At 29.2% G+C, this 21,145-nt stretch overlaps 4 protein-coding genes across 16 annotated transcripts in view; 1 reads left to right on the top strand and 3 right to left on the bottom strand.

Moving 5' to 3' along the window:
* Positions 1-1,120: 1,120 nt before the first annotated feature.
* On the bottom strand, positions 1,121-3,732 carry LOC143148079 (uncharacterized). 3 transcript variants are annotated; one of them, XM_076313982.1, is made up of 6 exons: positions 3,388-3,732; positions 2,770-3,196; positions 2,286-2,614; positions 1,973-2,181; positions 1,724-1,889; positions 1,121-1,656 (listed from the first exon to the last, which is right to left on the bottom strand). In XM_076313982.1, exons 1-6 carry the CDS (start codon positions 3,414-3,416, stop codon positions 1,410-1,412), a joined length of 1,407 nt encoding a protein of 468 aa, XP_076170097.1. In that variant the 5' UTR covers positions 3,417-3,732; the 3' UTR covers positions 1,121-1,409. The 3 variants fall into 3 exon arrangements, with proteins under 3 accessions (XP_076170097.1, XP_076170098.1, XP_076170096.1); XM_076313983.1 differs by having other exon boundaries at positions 1,122-1,656; positions 1,724-1,853; positions 1,973-2,211; positions 3,388-3,730; XM_076313981.1 differs by having other exon boundaries at positions 1,124-1,656; positions 1,973-2,211; positions 3,388-3,729.
* Positions 3,733-4,948: 1,216 nt separating this feature from the next.
* On the bottom strand, positions 4,949-10,521 carry LOC143148021 (uncharacterized). The gene is made up of 12 exons (XM_076313862.1): positions 8,861-10,521; positions 8,045-8,191; positions 7,876-7,964; positions 7,554-7,787; positions 7,331-7,481; positions 7,045-7,257; positions 6,760-6,970; positions 6,495-6,688; positions 6,176-6,435; positions 5,923-6,106; positions 5,565-5,840; positions 4,949-5,404 (listed from the first exon to the last, which is right to left on the bottom strand). Exons 1-12 carry the CDS (start codon positions 10,460-10,462, stop codon positions 5,024-5,026), a joined length of 3,942 nt encoding a protein of 1,313 aa, XP_076169977.1. The 5' UTR covers positions 10,463-10,521; the 3' UTR covers positions 4,949-5,023.
* Positions 10,522-11,199: 678 nt separating this feature from the next.
* Polr1f (RNA polymerase I subunit F) lies at positions 11,200-14,277 on the top strand. Its single transcript, XM_076313916.1, has 4 exons — positions 11,200-11,440; positions 11,638-11,780; positions 11,847-12,042; positions 12,120-14,277. Exons 1-4 carry the CDS (start codon positions 11,250-11,252, stop codon positions 14,104-14,106), a joined length of 2,517 nt encoding a protein of 838 aa, XP_076170031.1. The 5' UTR covers positions 11,200-11,249; the 3' UTR covers positions 14,107-14,277.
* A 1,447-nt stretch (positions 14,278-15,724) lies between these two features.
* Positions 15,725-21,145, bottom strand: part of Cyc (basic helix-loop-helix ARNT-like protein cyc) — an 81,134-nt gene continuing 75,713 nt past the window's right edge. For 5 of the 11 annotated variants that reach the window (XM_076315333.1, XM_076315330.1, XM_076315334.1 and 2 more), the window contains 2 exons: positions 19,793-19,967; positions 15,727-19,217 (listed from right to left, as the gene is read on the bottom strand). In XM_076315333.1, coding sequence (XP_076171448.1) covers positions 19,033-19,217; positions 19,793-19,967 — 360 coding nt within the window. In that variant the 3' untranslated portion in view covers positions 15,727-19,032. Of the gene's footprint in view, positions 19,218-19,754; positions 19,968-20,755; positions 20,976-21,145 lie in introns of those variants that run through there. The other 6 variants (XR_012992575.1, XM_076315326.1, XM_076315328.1 and 3 more) reach the window with 6 other exon arrangements.

Genomic DNA, 21,145 nt, shown 5'->3' with positions numbered 1-21,145 from the left:
TATACAATGGTGCTTATCTGAATTTAAATACAGCTTATAAGTATCTATTGACGCCTGCAATAACAATTATCTTGTGAAAAATCCTTTTCAACTTTAAAGTGTATTTTAAATCGATTGCAAAGTAGTCTAACTTTTGTGCACTGTTGAAATAATTGTTACACAGAAATATCAAAGATTCCAAGAATTCTACAAATTTAAATCTTAAGGTTTTTGAAAGACTTTCTGTTGAATTTCGTGGAGTCACCTCTGAGAAATCTCGCAAATTCAAATTTTGGGAATATTGACAAAAGTTTCAAATGTAATTTTTATTTCATATTTACTCTTATAAAAAAAAAAGCGTGTAAATAAAAAGAACCTTTGATATACCCTGAACTTGTGTTTTTTAACATAGGTAAACATTTCGCATTTGTTAATATCAAACGCCTTGTAAAAATATTTGCAAAATAATAAGTCCATTTACGTTAACATCGGCACATTTTGAGGACGTTTTAAATTCTCTATAGAGTGAGATGCCTGTTCTACAATTCGTCTGTACTTCAATTTTCAACTAAACCAAAATCTTGCAATAAATTAAATACAGATCTAAAAATTTTTACGGTATATCCATATAGTATAACCGTAATAATATTGAATAATTGTAAGAGTGTACGCATTAATTAAAATCATTATTACTTTCTTCTCGTATAAGTGTTAAAACATGAAAATAAATCAAAGCGTACTTAAATATATCGATTATTTTATATTTACAATAAGTACATTTATTTACAAATGTGTGCATTACAAAAATATATTCACCTGCGCACATAAGCGTGTGCATCAATTAATTAACACATAGATACTGAGTGAGGTAGAGATAGTTACAACGATACATTTATCTATCGAACAACAAGAGTATTTAAAATATACATTTACACACTTAAAACAATAGCTCATATTATTTTTAACAGTGTACGAATTTTGTCTTCGTTTATAGCTCAAAACACTTAAAATTAGAACACATTTTAATACTTCAACACATTAAGGTTACTTACCATTATTTAACAATAACAATGTATTTATATTTTATATTAAATGCTATTTTACATTGTGTAAATTATAAATGTTATTTACATTTTTATAGCATTACTTTTAACAGTTATTCAACGAGAAATAGGTAGCAAAATTTTCACATTTTCTGACATTAGTTTGTCAATGCAAACACAATCCTGATTTTCTACTTTGAATTCAAAAATAGAACCCATATGATAAAAGAAAGAACTAAACTTCTTTCTCTAAACAATTTAAATCAATTGTTCTTTGTGATACTTATATAAAATAGTATAATGCTATTTGAATTAAAAAGATAAAAATAATTTTATATAAATTTATAAAATTAATTTTTCGAGTTCATAAAATTTATTTAAAATTCACTATAATTTTGTTTTTGATTGCCCTCTTTTTTTTTTGCTATTCCAACTTCTAGTATTATAATCCCATCCAGTATTAACCATACTTAGCTTAGAAGATTGTCCAGGTATTATATGTCTCCCTTGAATTTCTAAACCTTCATTATTGTTATTATGAGTAGTTTGTGCAGAAACAGGCAAGGTGGAACGAGAAATAGGACTTAAGGGTTTCCTGTTGCGTTGTAAGACTACCGACGATGATGTCAAAGATCTAAAATTATAAAAACAGTATAAAAGATATATTCGTTGATATAAAAGCATTAATATATTCTACACACCTATTTTTGCTACTGGGAAGTCGCGAAGTATCTAATGGAGCAAGCTTTATATTTTTTGACCATACAGCAGGAGAAACGGAAGCATGCCAAGCAGAATGATTTGGAAGTTTTGATGAAGTTGAATTCTTTCCTGAATTTTTAAAGTAAGGAACATTTCTACTTGAGCCTAGTATAAAATAATATTAATGCTAAAACATATTATGAACCATTTATATACTACATATATTGTCTAAAAACTATATAACATGCCTGGAAATGTAGAAACGTCTAAAGACTGTCCCATAAACTTGATTGGAGTAGTCTTTATAGTAGAAAAGCTTTCCCTGGTTGACAAAATATAAGGTACAGGACTAACTACAATCTTTTCGTTAAAAACAGTACCAAGTTTATTTCTACCAGTGTGTGACCTAAAAAGTTTGTCTTCTATGGCAACTGTAGCATCTCGTCCGCTTCTTATTCTATCATTATGTTTAAGATTATCATATTTTCTACAAACAAAATTGTAAATATTCTTTGTGCAACAATTGTATATAATTGTTTTAGAAATATATTACATACATACTTCTGAATTTCATTTATATTTGTTTGAGCAACTTCTTTTCTTATTGGAACAACATGGTCTTCTATTGCCCTATCTCTGCTATTTGAAAATCTGTTTTCAAGAGGAATAGTTTCTTCAAACCAATTCAACTTTGAACTTCTTGCCGAACTTTTATTGCTGTGAACAGGTGCCATGCGTATTTGCAAAACTTCGTTTAAATCATCGCCTAATGAATCAATTCCATTTTCCTTATATGGAAATAGCTCAGATATTACATATTCAAATAGTGTATTCAATATTTTATTCACTGATATACTTTGTAATTTATATTTAGATGATATTTTTCTTTCCTGTAAATAATAGGTTATGTTCTCTTATTACATACTAGTTTTCTGTAAATTTATGGTACGTACTATAATTTTTAAAGAAAACAGATTTCTAATATTAAATACATATATTCACATTTTATTTTGCATATTACAAATTTATTCAAAATATTTCTTACTCTTGTTGAAACATTATGTTCTGAATGTACATCTTCATTGAGTGACACAGGATCATGTTTTATTTGAAATGGATTCTTTCCAAGTATTCTTAAATGTGGAATTTGTGTTCTCCATTGTATGCATTCTTCCAAAAGAGCTGTTTGTGTCACTTGATCACCATCTTCATAAAGTGTGTTTTCAATAGCTTCCCACTGTTGGATAACTTTCTGAGTTGCAATATCTTCCAATTCTGACGAATAAGATATGCATGTTGCTGTACTATTTTCATCCCCCGTTGATGCACGGTCATCAACATCTTTCCATGTTTTCTTTTTTTGTAAACTTGGCAATTGAAAGTGGTCACTTGATTCATTTTCATTATTTTCATAATCTCTTATTCGTGAGACATTTTCTGGTGCTTTTACTTTTTGGGTTACTGAATTAAATCTACATTAAAGTGTAAATTTATTTTAATTTTTTTACCAATAAAGGTAATTTCGTATTTAGAAAAAACTACTTCAATTTCCATACAAAAATTTAATAATTGAAAATCAAAAATGTTTCTTAAACTACATTAATGGAAGAAAATATAAGCAAAATTAATTAACATACAAAAGAAACGTTACTACAAAACGTACGTGCTCCGTTTAAGTGTCTTTTTATGCATTTCATGCTTCTTAAAATGTATCTTTGATCAATTAAAGTCACTTTTAATCATTTGACTTAACTAAACCTTTTCAACTCTCTCGTTATACGAAATCTTCCAGAGTTCACGATAATTATATTGATTATTTTACTAGAAGAGCATCTTTGGCCTAAAACTTCAATTTGTATCATTTTACTACTATCACGCCATAAATGATTCAGTAATTTTCTCGGTCAATTAAAAAATTATAACTTTTCCATCAAATACCGCTTAATTGACATTCGTAATGCATACATTTCATAAATATTTTATTCAAACATGATAGCAATACATGTATACTTTACATTCTAAATCGCGTGCTCACTATTGGTCAATATCTAAACTGCCAAATGTCTCTATAAACATAGTTCAAAGACTAATTACATCTCCATTAACATATTACTCAAAGAAGATTGTTTGTCCTAAAATTTAAAATAACACGTAACCCGCAAAATTAAAAAATGAATAGGAATTATTTATTGAAGAGTAAGTGGTTAAAATGTTCCACGATACTATTCAAACAAAACCACGTGACAACGGCAAAGCAGTGTTGACAGAAACCTTATATTTCTCAAATACACATGGTATTTGTATACATTCGTAATTAGTATTAAATAGTAACTTGTACAAACCTTTTGTAAATCTTTTGTTATGTTACCATTTTACCACAGACCATTTTACAATTTTATATGTGCTATATCAATAAGAAAAAATATATAACGAAATCAAACAAGGTAATAAAAATAAAAGTATATTTAATAACACAGAAACATATGATAGCAATACATAATATACTTAAAAAGGAAACTAGTTAATTAGATGAGATGTCTTCGTTTATTCTAATACTAGGTTCAAAGTTATTATAACTAATGCTATCCAGTTTTCAAATCTGTATCAATTTTTCCTCCTAGTTGCAGAACACAATTACTTCATTTTTTGCAGTTTTTATTGGATTTATATGAATTATTTCTTATAAATTATATGGATTCAAAACTCACATAAACTAATTTACATTCTGATTTTTAATATATACAGCGTCTTGTATTATTAAATGTAACTGAAATACGATTCAATTCAAAGAAATTAATACTGTAATTATGAAATATTCAATTCTATATAAAAAAATATTTATTTACCATTAAAGTATATTTAATTATAAAATTAAGTTTTTACATTATTTGTTACATTTTCTGTTAATAATTGTAATAAAACAATATATTACAAAATTTTACCCTCCAATATTAATTCCCTTTTGAAACGTTTTGTGAAAATAAATGTATATGTACACATTAAAATACATTATTATAAACGTAAATATAAATCTGTTCACTTTCTTTGAATGCATAAATTTAACGTTTTATTGCAAGTCAGGTTGAACACTTTTTATAGGCATTTATCAAATATGTACTTGAAATTCCAATCATTATGTACTTAATATTAAGGCATTCTATCAGTTCATATACAAACATTAATAAATAATTTATTATATAAAAATTTTTATAAACAGTTTATAAATTTCATTGAATATTAAATTAATAACAATACCAGCATTCGACAAATAGCTAATATTTGATGAAGTAAATAAATTATCATCTAGAATTTGATGAAAAATTTGTATTTAACGATACATGACCTTTTGTTTGTTTTGCATTTGATGATCGAATGGGAGATTGAAAATCTAACGATACTCGCTTAGAACTATTATTAAGCACAATTGGAGACAAACTTGATGGTTCACCATAATGCTGTAGTTTCTCAAGCCGCTTTTGTATAGCAACAGATTTTGTTGTTTGATTATTCATTAAACTTTTTCCTAGAAGTTCTTGAAGTGCGTAATTATTATTTTCATTGGATGAAATTTTATCGACATTTCCATCTGTCATAGATTGATCTAACACTCTAATCATTGATTTTTTTTGTGTTTCTTCTAAAATTTCTGCTGCACACAAAGTTATGTATGTACCAGTATCCTTAAAAACATTTACAATTATTACATTACAATAATATGCAGACAAAATTATATGATAATAACTTAAAATAAAATATTAAACATACTATTTCTGTGTTATATATAAAATAAAAGAAAGTTAATTATTTCTTTTAATATTTTACAATTGTGTATATAAGTACCGTAATCAAACGTTTTAAATCTTCGAATGGTTGTTGAAGATGATTTTGCCGAGGGTTTCGAGTAAAAGTACATCGTTCTGTGCAATATGCCATCGGTATATTCCAAGAAGTAGATCGTCGCCATTCTAAATTGCTACAGGCAACAGAAGATCCTACAGTCAAAATTTCTGCATATCCGTGAGAAGCTATCCCATGCCAAAACAATACTGACAAATACGAAGACTGAGAATTCGTAGACGGGTATGCAAAATATACAGCTTCAAAATTTTTCATACCCTATAAAAGTCAAAATAAATATCATTTATTTCTAGTCTTAATGTAATTGATATGCAAATGTATAATTTAAACGTAAACATACATATGGTTCGTTTCCAATAGATGCAACAATTCCTACTGTATCAAATTCTCCATAAGCTGGAGCAAAAGTGGGTTTATTTACATCACATAATGCTGTATACGTTCTCTGAGGATACAAAATATTTGAAACATTTATTTGTTTAAATAATGTACTTCGGATTGTAGTTAATTGTTGTTCACTACCCCTATTAAAATACAGAAAAGTATAATGATTGAACAATAATTAAAAATGAAAAGGTATATAAAGTTAATACTTTTTGGTCAAAGGCAAAATATTACAAATCGATATGTAATTTCCTTCTTTTAAAATATCTGTAATTTCTTCATTGGAAGACCAAATCGAAAGAATGGCACTTGTCTCTTCTTCGACTACTCGGATTTTTAGAACTGATGTAACTTGTCGTGGTGGTGGTAAACTTTCTTTCAATCGAGATTCTAATTTGTGCCTAAATTTTTCTTCTGTCATGCGACATTTATTTATTAGTTGTTCTTGTTCTTGTTTTGTAGCAAATTCCTGTAACAAAGTGACACGTAAATTTACAAGATATAAATTCTATAAATTTTAATTGATACCTCTTTAGACAATCTTTCACAATCTTCATCCCATTCAATTGCTGCTAAATCAATACTGTCTGGATTTGAATTACTTTTTCTTCTTCCAGTAGAAAAATATTTCTCTGCTTTAGTGTAGAATGCTTCTATCATTGATCGACATTCCTTTTCATAAGCAATGTTAGCTTTTTCTTCGCATCTCGTATTACGGAAAACTAAAAACGAAAAATATAATGTTGGTTGGAAACATTATCTTTTGAATAAAATTATTGGAAACATATCTTACTGGATTCTCCAACTGAACTTTTCTCATGATACAAAATTGGATATACTCTTGCAATTAAAACTTTAATTTTCCCAATTAAACCACCACTTGAACAAATACTTTTTAATTTAATACACATCGGTCCTGAAGGTATTATATATCCCAACCTTGTATCCCATCTTGCTCTTCTCGTTGAATTAGTATGTATTTTTAAACATACATTCTCTGGGATCTGTGAATTAATAATTTATGGTAAACTAATAACTTTCATTAAAAGTTGAAGTAAATTTTCAAAATTATATTTACTTCAAAGGGTGAACATCCTTGATCACAGTTTAATAATTCAGATCCATATATCATTAATTTTGTTCCTTCTTTTATTTTACCAGATATTATATATTGAGTCATTGCCTGATCAATAGATGCCTGAACACTATACCACCCATCTGTTAACACTAATTTCTTTGATGGCGTTTTCAATTGATTTGGACTTCTATTTGTAATAACAGAGGCACCATACTATAAAGGAAAACAGGAACACTTTGCATTTTATAATTAAATAGTTTTCTATTTATATTAAATAAAAAATTACCTCAGTAATGGATGACACACATAAAACCATTCTTTTAGATGCAACAACATCTTTCTCCAAAACTTTTCTTAAAGCTGATCTTTCAGATCTGTCAATTTCTCGATCATAACGATATTTTAATTCCATCATTACTCTAGCAGGAGTCAATGCTCTAGAAAGAAAACAGATGTTTATACATTATTATTAATGAGTTTCAAATTATTAATATAATCAAAATTTGTACCTTGGTAAAATGACAGAAGCTAATTTTATTCTATCCATTGATGCTAACTTCCATACGATCCATTTGTACTGATTTTCCACCCATCCAGGAGGAAGCAAATTAGGATCCACTCCTGGACTTGCTAAAAAAGATCTCTTAATTTCTGTTATCCCCACATAACCATTTTCATCCAAAATCAAATATGCTCCATCTTCTAGTTGTATACCTTCAATATTATTTTGTATTATGTCCTGCCTAAATATATTATAGTATGTTCAATTTGTGTACAATTTAATATCTATATAAAATAAAAATAATGTAAATTGATTAAAATTTTTCTTACTCATAAAAATCTTTGCATTGAAATTTGTATCCTTCTGCACTATCAGCTGTTATATTTAAAGTTTCAGTTGGCAATTTTCGTTCAATAAGCTACTAAAAAAAAGCTTAATCAATATAATTCAGTTGATTAATTAACAATTCGGTATTACTTTTGTTTGATTTTAAATTACCTCTTCATATGTACATGGAATAGGATTGCTTCCTTTACTGATTTCCTTCCAAGATATACGATTATTACGATTAATTTTTCTATGAAAATATAATGTACTAATAGTTGGCTTTGGCTTATTTTTCTCTTTTAACTTAATTTGTCTATCCTATAAATATAATAATGATGAAGATAAAGGTAAAATTATAATGATCATAAAAACTGCAGAGTACCAGGATGTTGATGTCTTGTTTGCAAAATGTTAACAGTTCAGGGTTAACATAGAAAAATACTTTCTGAATGCTAAAACTTAAAAAGCATAGGCTTTTTAAGGTAAGTAGACACTGTATATAACAAATAATAAGGTAATAAATTGAATAATGTATGCAAAACAACTTGGTATTATTCTTATCAGTATATCAGTATTGCATCATAAAATGTGTTGTCACACATATCAAATTATTACATTGCAACAGAAATCCCTTTTGACTTCATTTTTTAAAAAAATATTTTTCATTTGTTTAAAAAACATTAAAACATTAAAACATTAAATAATATATTCTACAACATAATCTCCAAAACTGTATAATTTCTTTGTAAAAATTTGTCCTTAGAAAGATGAAAACTCAAAATTCTGTGATAAAAAACAAAAATGAATCTAATCCATTACACAGAGCTTTATAATTAACAAATTTACAGATACACAAGAAAACTATTGTTTGACAAACTAGTTGTGTCTGATTTAAATAAATTGTTATATTTGTTCTACCAGCTACATATGGTTGATACATTACATCAATAGTTTAAGAATCTAATTATGTTAAAATATACAACTTACTTGTTGTAAAGCAGCTTCCAAACGTTTTTCTAATATATTTGCAGATTTGTCTATGAAATCTATCATTAACTGTGTGTCACCAAATTCATTGGCATCTAAAATACTGCATTTTTCTGTTTTATTCAATGATTCTTGCTTTTCTACTAAAAACTTGCTTTTTCTTTCCATACATTGACTTGAAGTTACACAATTGTCATTTAATTGTTTTAAATTATGTGTGGAAACAGATTTATGTTCTTTTTTCTTTAAGACATTTCTATTTTTTCTTTGTCCACCTATACTCTTTCGTTTTCTAGGAATGAACTGTCCTCCTATTACAGGACTGGAAGGTAAATTGGTAACATTTTCATTTTCTACATTTGATACAGGAGAAATCCATTGTTCAGAGAAATCTGAACTGTTTTCATCTGCTAAAAGTGCAGCTGTACTCTCTAGAATTTCATGTGAAATTAAGCAATTATCATTGACTTCATTTTGCTTTTGATTTGTTTCAGTCTCACAAACATTATTAACTAATTTATTAATACCATTATTTGAAGTTAAAACTTCAACTGATATCAAAGGAACTGTCTGATTTTCATTTGTTTCATTATTCATTGATTCTTTACAAATATTTTTTTGAACTTCAAACTCATTGCTAAATCGTAACTTCTTAAACTGATTAGGTGCTACTTGTTTATTTACAAGTACATCATCATCCAAATCTTTAATCTTGCGTTTCTGCAAAGATTTACTTAAGAAGGTATTATTTTCAATATCTTCTAAAGTTTCTTCATTAAATAATGCTTTTGCTTTTAATAGAGCTTCTTCTGTGATATTCATACATTGACCACTTGCAGTTTGAAACCCAAAGTTTTTAATTTGCATTTCATGTTCATTAGACTGTTCTTTAATTACATCTATTTTTTCTAATTTATTTATGTCTTCTACATCATTTGCAAACAACTGCTTTGCTCTTGTTAAAAGCTTTTCAGAAACATTAATTAAAGTACCTTTAGCAGTATTAAAACCATTCAAAGGGATTACATTTCTTTCTGTTCTTTCTACAGTTTCTTCATGAAATAACATTTTTGTTTTTTGCATTACTTGTTTTGTTATTGCAGTAGGTTGATCACCTTTAGCTTGATATCTATTATTTATAACGGGCATACTAGATTCCTTAATCTTAGTTTTAACAATATTATTTTCAAATTGTTGCACTGCTTTTGACAAATCTTCATCAGAAATGCCAATTGAATTACTGCTATTGTCACTTTTAAAACCAAACGTGGAAATAACATTCTCCGTATTGCTTGAGGTTTCTGCAGAAAGTAATGTTTGTTTTTTTAATAATACTCCAGTTGTTACATTAACATGTTGATCATTTATCAATTGAAACCCAGTACTTGGTATTCGCACATCAGATTCATTGATTTGTGTTTGAATCTTGAGTGTTTCTTCATAATTGATAGTTTCTTCTAATTCGTTTGTAAAAAGTTGCTGTGCTTTCAACAAAGCTGTATCCGATACTTTGATGGAATTACCACCAGCAGTAGTAAAACCAAATGAAAATGCAGCATTTTTATCAGTGATATTCATATCTATTGGAATTTTGTGACCCATACAAATATTTTCATCGAAAAAATTTGCCTTCCAATTATATTGATAATGAAATAAATTTACTATCCTACTTCGATTCGTAATTTTTAAACATTTTACGTGTCTACTGCTTTTGACACAGATGAGACTCTCTTCTGTTTATTCTTACCCACTTTCAGAATTTATATGGTCATAGTGCCATCTGTTGAGATTTATAAACATAATAAATCTAGAGAATAAAACAATACAAATGCTGCACTTCAGTTAAATTTAAGTTTCTTATTTTTTTTATTTCTAAATCGAAGTAAAAACATACGAAAGCAAAAGTTATTTCATCAGAAAGTAATACTGATTTATTTCAGTATTTCAGAAATTTGAGTAAAAATTGTAATCATATACTAATTATTATTTAAATATTTTATATAAATTTGTTTCAATGTTACATAAAAAAGAAACTTTTGAACTTCTTTAATCTTTTATAACATTAAAAAGAATGTTTTTGATAAAAATTTGTTACCTTTTAAGTATATAAATTGTTTAAGGTATTATTGCTCAAAATATTTTATGTATTTATAAAACAGTAAAAACAAGTAGAAATAAAAATTGCATTATTTTTTACAACGAATATAATGGTTAAATTTATTTTTGCATTTAGTATTCTCAAATAACGTCTGTCATAGTGACTATTCTTGATTGTCTGTTGTGCCGGCAAAACAGGCATTTAACTTCTGTATGTTTTTTTAACCACAGTATATGTGATTGTTGTGCGACAATAGTTGGTTTATATTGTGTTGTTAATCAGTTGACTAAAATGAAATTTAAAACGTATACAGGAATTACTTGGTCCATGTTAGAGCTTACAGGTTTGCTCGAGGATGATGACTCTCACGTTTATTTCGAGAGACTCACAAAGCATTATGGTTTGCATCCATTTCATTTAACGGATTTAAATGCTGCGTTAAATGAAATTTTAAGTTCAAATTTAAATTTTTACGATGCTGAGTACGTATTTAATTTATTTTAATTCCAATAAATTATTTTAAATTAATAATTTCCTTTTTGTTAACTTTTTCACATAAAATAATAAAAAAAAGAGACATTTTTATGGTTATATTTACATTGTTCTGATTCTTCAGATGATAACCAATAAGAAAAATAATAATATTCTTCGTCATATTTAAGAATTATATTTATTGTAGGTTGAAAGGATTTCTGTTAGCTTACAAGAATCCTAAATTATTAAGTCCGTTAGGTGAAATAATATATGATACCTGTTTTATTCATATTGATATTGAAGCAGATTTTTATATATTTAGACCTGAAGTAGGATGTTCATTAAAAGGTAAAATGTTTTATTGTTAAATAGCTCTGAAACTTTTAATTTATTATTTATAATAATAATATATAGGAATCATCAATAAGAAAGGATTAGATCACATTGGAGTTCTTGTACATAAAGCATTTAATGTATCAATTCCAAAACAGGATGATGAAGAAAATTGGCTAGGTAATAATCTTGAAATAGGCGAAGAAGTACGATTTAAAGTAACTCATTTTGATTGTAGTAGTAAATTACCATTTATTCGTGGTATTTTAAATCCAGAGTAAGTAATATTTTGATACTTATTGTCATAGTTTTTAATCAAGTTTATTATTTTTTACTATTTCCTTATTGTTTCAGTGATTATTTACAAGGTTGTAGATTAATAGAAAAGACACGTAACAGAAGGAAATCTACTGATAACAACAATCAAGAGAATTATGAAAGTGAAGATACTAAAGTATTAGAAACTAATACTAAGAATGCTAAACAACATATATCTTTTGTTACTGATTCTGAAAATAGTTCTGATGAAGGTGCATTACAAATAAAGAAAGAAATTTCTCGGAAAAGAAAGCTGAGTGAGACATTTGTAATGGAGGAACTGAATGAGCACAACAACATAAAGAAAGAAGATAAAAATCGTGTTAAAAAGTCTAAAGGAGTTAAAGAATGTAAGCCTAATTTGATGGAGATAGCAGAATTTACTACTGTGAAAAAACATGCAAGAAAAAAGTCCAGAGATCATAATTCCCAAAGTAGTGGAGATGAACAGAATAATGAGAAGTCTGGAAAGACTCCAAAGAAAAAGCTTAACAATATTAAATTGGAACAATATACAGAAAGTAGTGGTTCAGAAAAGTCTAGAAAGTCTCCAAAGAAAAAGCTTAGCAATATTAAATTGGAACAATATACAGAAAGTTGTGGTTCAGAAATGCTTGAAAAGTCTCCAAAGAAAAAGCTTAGCAATATTAAATTGGAACAATATACAGAAAGTAGTAGTTCAGATGAGTTTGGAAAGTCTTCAAAGAAAAAGCTTAGTAATATTAAATTGGAACAATATACAGAAAGTAGTAGTTCAGATGAGTTTGGAAAGTCTTCAAAGAAAAAGCTTAGTAATATTAAATTAGAACAATATACAGAAAGTAGTGGTTCAGAAAAGTCTAGAAAGTCTCCAAAGAAAAAGCTTACCAATATTAAATTGGAACAATATACAGAAAGTAGTGGTTCAGAAAAGTCTAGAAAGTCTCCAAAGAAAAAGCTTACCAATATTAAATTGGAACAATATACAGGAAGTGATAGTTCAGAACAAATTATAGAACATGTATCTGAAAACAAAGTGAAATTGAAAAAAAATTCCACAAAAAGGAAGCACTTAGATGAAACTGACAATTCTGCATATGATTTCGATTCAGATAAACATATCAAAAGTTCAAGTAGAAAACATTCAAAGATCAAAATGGCAGATATAGATAACATGGAAGCACTTAGTAATATTAAAATAGAACAATTATATGAAGAAAATGATAAAATAGAAGATGAAATAGAAGAGTTTATAAACCAGAAGCAATGTAAGAAACGTAATCATTCTATGAAATTAGCAATTTTGGAAAGCAGTATAGACAGTAATACTGAAAAGCCTACAGTAAAAAGACGTTCAAAGACATTGAGTATGTCGAATTCTGAATTTGCGCAGAATATAGAGATTAAAGAAGAAAAGGTGACTAGCAGTTCCGAAAATGAGGTTTACGAGAAAACGAATAAAGTATCGAAGAAAAATCCTGATTTAAATGCATCATATATTTCTAATTATGATATAGAGGAAGATGGTAACGATAATACAGTTAAAAGCAAACGAAAAAAACATTCAAAGAAGAATCTTATAGACACAAATGAAATTAAAATAGAACCTGAATTTGATGATAATGTACTAAAAGAAGTATCTGATGGTTGTGATAATGATAACGTAACTGCAAATATTCGTGGAAAAGATTGCGCTCCAAAAGATGCAGAAGACACTTCAAAAAGAGATTTATCTAAAAAGCAGCATAATTTTGATTTAGTTGATATCAGTAATGATGAAATAGATTCCAAGTATATGGTTAAACACTCAAAAAAGACAAAAGCAATTGACAATGAAATAGAAAGTTATAGTGCAAAAGCAAAAAAGAAGTTTATAATGAATGTTACATTGGACGAAGATAAGATCCACATAAATGAGTCAGACAAGGAAATAAAAAAGAAGCATAGAAGAAAATCACTAAATAAACGATTAAACAAGTCTATAAATTCCGAATTAGAATCTGACTTTGATGAAATTAAAATTGAAGAAACTTCTGATAGCTAGGATACGTAAAGTATTTAATGTTGTATTTTATAATAACATGAACCGTACTGAATGAACTTTTTTAGAAAAAAAAAAAAAAAAAACTCTTCGCGACACGTGGTACATATACATATGTATAAATATATATGAGCATATACACGCATAAGTACCATATATTTGTATCAATATGAAAATGTATTTTATTATGTTAACATTGACTTTGTACATACTATGTATAAAGTATCAATGAAATTTTATAACTAATAGGATTGTTTATTTCTTTTGTATATTATAATTGATGCTATATATCACTATTTTTATATTTGTTGTATAGAAGTGAGTTTACTTGTACATAATATATTATGTTGCAATAAAATAGTACTATTAAAGAAATACATCATTTTTTCAGAACATAATGTATACTTGACAAATCAAAGTACAAATGCGACTTTAAAAACCAACATAATAAAAACTTTTACAAGATATTCTGGCTTTTGTAATATTATACCTACATAATTTCTCCTACTGTAATGTATCATAACGTAAACTTAAAAAGTACTTACTTTCTGTAAATACGTATATTTTATATAAGCCTAAAAATATATGAAAATGCATCCTGTAGTTAATGTATATTAGGATTTTAAAACATGTATGGGATCAGTAATGGTAAATGTTAAGAAATATAAAAACATATTTATTGGTACATACAAATTTACTATTTTACATCACAATTATTGCATATCCTGTAAGCTTAAATTTTTATAGAATTTTATTGCACAGAAAATTGCTGGAGATATTAAAATTTGATAAAGCATATAGATAGGTTTAATTAAAAATTTTCAAATACAAACTAGCTTCCAAAACACTTAATTGTGATTTTATATTCGAAAAATTAAGTTACTATCATTTTTATTTATGTACATACAAAAAAATTACACGACGTACCCATTTTATTTCGCAAAGTATATTAGAGATTAGTATATTCAGTATATCGTACTGTAAAGTAGATATAGTAGTTCTTTAATTTAACGATACCTAATACAGTTTTCCAATTTTGTAATAATGTCTTAAGAAATAAAATTGATAACATATTAAAATAATTAGCACAGTAATTAAAGAATGCGATAATTAAGGTTTAATGCAAATAAAATTAATACTGAGAAAAATGTTTTGTTTTCCAATATTCATAATGTTTTTTGAACAAATACGTCCGATTAGGAAAACAATCATATAAACTAGCTACTTGATTTTTTAAAATATTTCAATAAAAATACATAATTAAACTGAAACGTTTTGAGAAAACAAATAACTAATACTTATTAATATTATTACAATTTTGGTTTAAGTGGAATATTTTTAGTAAAAAATTGAAGTGGCAACAATGAAAATATTTTTACAAATAATTTTTTATGATTATTTTTTTAAATGAAACAAACAGTGAAATTCAACACCTACAAGTTGTTCATTTATACCGAGATGTAAAAGCAATCGTTTCCTTATTTCGAATAATTTGCAATAAAAACTTTGATATAAAAATAATTGCATCTATCAAGAATTTTTGCTACATTTAATAGTATAATTTTCTCCTTACGCAGTAACATTTATTTTAAAAGTACCATTTACGTTATATTGTGTGGTAATATATATTTATTTACAGATACACGTTTTATGTACATTATTTTTATGTAACATACGTACATTATTTTTTATTTAAATCGATTCACTTAGTTGCATAATGGAGTGATTTTATCGTTTTTTTTTTTCAGCAGATAAATATTCCTTTACAAATCGATATGTAGAAAACAATAAGACGTATCGTTGTCTGAAAAAATTGCGTTAAAAGGGTTTATAAAAGTACAAATCCGAGGCAAGATTTACCTGAGACAAGAAGATTATAGAAAGCAAAGGTTACGCAAAACCGAGATTTATATGAATAAATAACTCGAATAGAAGTCTATTTTTCATGATGGAAGATGTGAAACAAAAACGAAAGGAATAAATATTCGAAATACATTTAGGAATACAAAACTCTGTATCGATGTGTATATGTTCCTTAAGTGTATTTCGAGGTTCTCTAAGAATTCATAAATATGCCAAGAATGTACATACGACGGTGAAAAATAACTGTGTTTAACAGTAAAAATTTCGACCATCAGAACGAATGCCCAATTGAATAGTCAATTTTGCCTCGATCTTACACCATTTGAAAACGAAAAGGCGCGAATGTTTCGTTCGTGTTATCACAAGATACCCTACTTAGTGTATGTACTAGCATCTTGTAATCTTATAGCACTGTAACCTAACAACTCATCACAGCATACGCTGATGGCATCGATCGTGTTCTAAACGCTACACTCGATTCTATGATCGTGTCATCCGATTCTCGACATCGCCTTAAGTTCTTAAAACAACGTATGGCATGTTGCGAAACGTCGAGTACTATTCGCGTCATAACGAGAGCTTTTTTACGGTAACCGAAACGTCTTACCATGAATTCTTACAATTTAATTAGGTACGCTTAGCGTCATGTCACGCATTCCATGAAATACATATTTACACGCAACTTTAATCTGTCATTAAGAAGCGCACAGACTGTACACAGGAAACTCGTTTACGACGCTCGAGTAGGGTTCATTTATCCACGCTTGAACCTTTCGGAACTAACATTTCTGCCGGTGCACCCGATAATGGTAAAGTTGTATCTTTCAACTGTACTGAGTGGTACGACAAGACATTTATACTTATAACCGTGTAAAAGGTTCAGATACATATATGTACAGTATTAACTTAGGCCTTCGTCTTACGAAACGGATAGTGTGCAATGAATTATATATACATATAAATATCCACGTAATCAGTTTTTTAAATAACCCTCGGGGTATATGCAGGGTGATCCTAAAATCACCTAAATATCTTCGAAAATGTGTTTCGAATTTTTTTAGACGAAACTTGCATAGTTCACAAGAGGTTGCCTTTGCGACGATAATGATATTTTTGTAAATTAGGCATTCTTCGAATATGAAGCTCATCCTTGTTTTTGTTTTTGTTTTTTTTTTTTTTTATGTAATGGTACGATTTAATTTATCGATTCTTTTGTAACGCAATGACGTTATATAGAGTGGCACGCTTAAAGCTTTGCGATTAAATTTTGAAAAATATTGACAGTATGCAAAAAATTTAATCAAACAAAGTTGAAATGTTTCAAGGAGTCTGCTTTTTGGCTCAATTTGTTCTTTTGTATATGCAGGTGTCAAGAAGATTTCAAGGTCATTAATTTTTTTCAAACGTAACTACATGGTTCTCAATATGCACAAGTGTAGGCTACATACGAACGAATTCAATGACCATTGTCATTCTAGGTCAGTCAAATTTTCAGGTACAAAGAAAGCAGTCTTTTCAATCCCATTTATTTCTAACATTTAATCTTTGAGTAATTCCACTGCCATTTGTCTACTATTTGCATTTGCTAGATTGTAATAAATATATATTTCGGTTTAAGCTCTTAAATCTACAAAAAAATCATTACTATCAAGGCTAAGATTGACTCCAAATGTTTCGATTGCTCAAGAATATCTCCTTGACCGTAGGTAACGTTAGAGGTTATCTTTTCTCTTATGGTATCTCTATGGGTCTTTGTATTTAAAAGATTTGCGCGAAGAGATGAAAGTTGGAGCGACGGATCAACTATAGACAGTATATACGGTAAATTCTCGCCGTATGATCATCGCTCTGGACCGGATAGAGCCTTACAACGTGTACGGTGCAGGAGGCGGTCGAAGAAAAGGAGAACGTGTGAGAAAGGGTAGGAACAAATAAGGAAAAAGGAAGATCGAATTCGAGAAAACGAGAGTGAACGAAATGCATATTTTTTATTAAATTTCTGGGCTTCAGATCTTAGCTCGCGTTATATTTCACGCTTCACCGATTTCAATGGGGATTGCTCTAGTTGGCGGGTACAGCAGTGATCATAGAACGAACAAAGTCAAGCGATCGTACAACGAGAATTTACTCCAGTGGGAATTACTCCTCAATGGCCATGAGCGACAAAAATATTTTACACTTATCGTGGTACTTTCCGAACCGTACAACTTTCGTTCGACAATTTTTCCTTAATACTTATGGTTTTCAAGATAATTAAGCGACACGCGTTACTATTTAGATCAGCCTGCATATTGCTCCAGTCGAAGATGAAACTAGGCGGAAGTAGATCGATAGATTACAACGAAATGCAAAACTTGAGGTAGAAGACCCGATGTTGTCGCGCGAGGGTCTTGAGCGAGAATTCTAAATTGACACCTCTAAATAATTGTTCTCATTAACAAGGTCAACTAGAATTAAGATAAAACAGCATACCTTTAATTACAGATTGCTAAAAAGCCTTTTAATGATCTTGTACGTGACATTAAAAAAATATGTTTGATTTTCGGAGGATATTGTAAGTTCATAAACGAATCATCTTCGTTGAAACGTTTACGACGCGACGATTGCTTGAAAGTTATAGCCACGAACTCCGGATCGGCTTCTATGTCTCATTCTCATACGAAACGAAGACAAACGTTTACTTAAATTCATTAGATTAACTGTTCGTGTACGTTTGATATCCTGTTCTTGATCACAGAAATGATATGTCTATAAAATTAAACGATCGATAATTATCGCATTTTCTAAACAGCACCGTCTCAGCACCAAGCACGTTCTTAAATTATTTACAAAAATCAAAAAAAAAAAAAAAAAACAAACACATTGAAATGTTCAGATGCCAGTTCCCCCAGAATGTGGAAACATGGAAATTGTGATAAGACATCGATGAAGTACTCAAACACAATGGAAAAAATATCAACTTGGTCCTCACTTGATACTATGTACGCAGTTCTAGCTGCTGGGACAGTCAACGTGAGTTACACTCCAGGCACTGAAGTTCACTGTTCACGTTAAGATTAAAATGTACTATGGAAGCGGCCAGGGCAAACCGGAAAAGTCCACAGGGCCACCTAAGCCTGCGTCGGCCTCTAGAAGGCTCATTATCACGGCCATCGCTGCCTCGTCGTTGCCATCCGATGGCACCGGGTTTGGTGATTCGTTTATCGTCGTACCACCGATCATATCCATCATGTCTTCATCTGGTGACGTTCCTACAAGGAGGGGGATTGTTACGTTATGGGCAACAGTCATCAATGTCTTTGCGTGGTACGGTTATCAACGCTATTTTAAACGATAGTGTTCTACAAAATGAAAATCGTATTGCGGGCTTGATTGCTGGATGTTCGAACCATCGAAAGATTGTTCAAGCTACTGAGGTTCATCTTTGGAAATATCTTGTCGCAGTTTGTTGCTTCTGCGAGGAGGTTCAAATTCAGGAACAAAATTGCAAAATGCGGAGGAACAAAATATACCGTTAAACGCAATTCAAGCATTTCTATTCTTCGATGTTCAATGAAACGTCAATGAAAAATTTTGTGCTCGGGGGACAATTTTTTTTTCTTTTTTTTTTTTTGCTTCTTTGGTATTTGAAACAAACTTCCTTCGCCCCTATTTCGCTCAGAGAAAAACAGCAATTCGCATTCGAGGAGACGACCAAGCTCTCCTTGGACTTGTTTTCTCTGAGCGACCTATTCCCTTTTTCTTTTCTTTTTTTTTTTTTTGGTAAATCCGGCAATCACACTACACACCAAGAAAACGACTCCTTAGAGACAGTAATAGCTATGACCTTGGTCGTTCGCGATGCTGTTCAGCTGCAAGTTGTTTGTAATGTGGTTGTACGTTGGCGCGGGATTACTGCTACTGTTGCTGCTGCCTCTCGTTGGTTGCGACACGTCCTGCACTCTTTCGGGCGACGCGGTCGTAGTAATCTGTGACTTACAAAAACAAAGTTTTTTGCAAAACTTTGCGACACAAACGATATTATAGGTAAATGTCATCATATCATTGTGTTTCTAATGTTTTTTTTTTATAATTTAACCCTCTGCGGTCCGTGTGCTTCACTCAATGAATCACGAAGTTAGTCCGAGTTATTTCGGATCCATATCATTGAGGTTTTCGGAACCTGGATTTTTCAACTATAACGGTGTTCTAAATTTTAGCGATGTACTGGGTTGTTCGATAAGTTTTGTCGTTCGATAAAACTTATCGAACAATTTATTATAGTTAGTCGCTTATGTGTATGCGCACACAATCTAAAAACTGCAACAATATACGAGAGTTTTGATAATTCTAAAGATATTAAATACATTGCCAGTTAAAGCTACAACAATTTTGAAGAAATTGTAATATTTATCAAATTTGTTTATAAGAAAATATTAATAAGAATAAAATAGCAAATTGTTTATAAAATGTCACAGATCTAGTAAAGTATACAAAAATTGTTCCTATCGCTATATCAATGTACATATTCATCTTTTGTAAAGTTTTCGCTTGACAAATCCTAGAATATTATGCAATAATTGTTTTATCGTATTTCTTCGTTTTTGTAGACTTTTAACAATACCTAATATTTAAATCTTACGTTTTATAGTTCTTTGTGGTGTGTTATTGTTTAAAGCAGTTTCTAACGTGCATTTTTGAGGCAAGTATCGCAATAACAATTAGTTTTGGTGGTATCTTTGGTATCGGTATATTTTGTACATATTTCATGTCGGATGTTGTATATGTATATTAAATGATAACTGATTACTTTTTATGTAGTTAGTAGCATTTCTGGTTCACTCTAACAGGACATTCAAATTGCAATAATTGTTGTATGTCGGTTGTTCAGTTAATGCACCAAATTGTGTGCAAAGAGCGAATTTTGTCGGTCTTCCGTTATAAACAAACTTCCTTCGCACAACAGTCCTATAACAGTGTTATAGTTTACATTTCTAACTCCATCCACTTTTGTTTGAGTCTGGATTGTCCTAGAAAAGAAGACACCTAACTCGTAACTTTCGTTCACAAATTAATGACGATGAACAGCATTAGAATGGAATAGAAACGTATGTTGTAAGTTTCTTTTACCATTATAATTCACAGAAATCTGCAGACGCCAAATTTGTAAAATTCGTCCGAGAGACGTCAATTTGCGAAG

This window comes from Ptiloglossa arizonensis, chromosome 6, assembly GCF_051014685.1.
Source record: "Ptiloglossa arizonensis isolate GNS036 chromosome 6, iyPtiAriz1_principal, whole genome shotgun sequence".
In the NCBI taxonomy this organism is placed as follows: domain Eukaryota; kingdom Metazoa; phylum Arthropoda; class Insecta; order Hymenoptera; family Colletidae; genus Ptiloglossa; species Ptiloglossa arizonensis.
The sequence above is the reverse complement of the archived record's forward strand: the minus strand, read 5'-3'. Positions and strand labels throughout refer to the sequence as shown.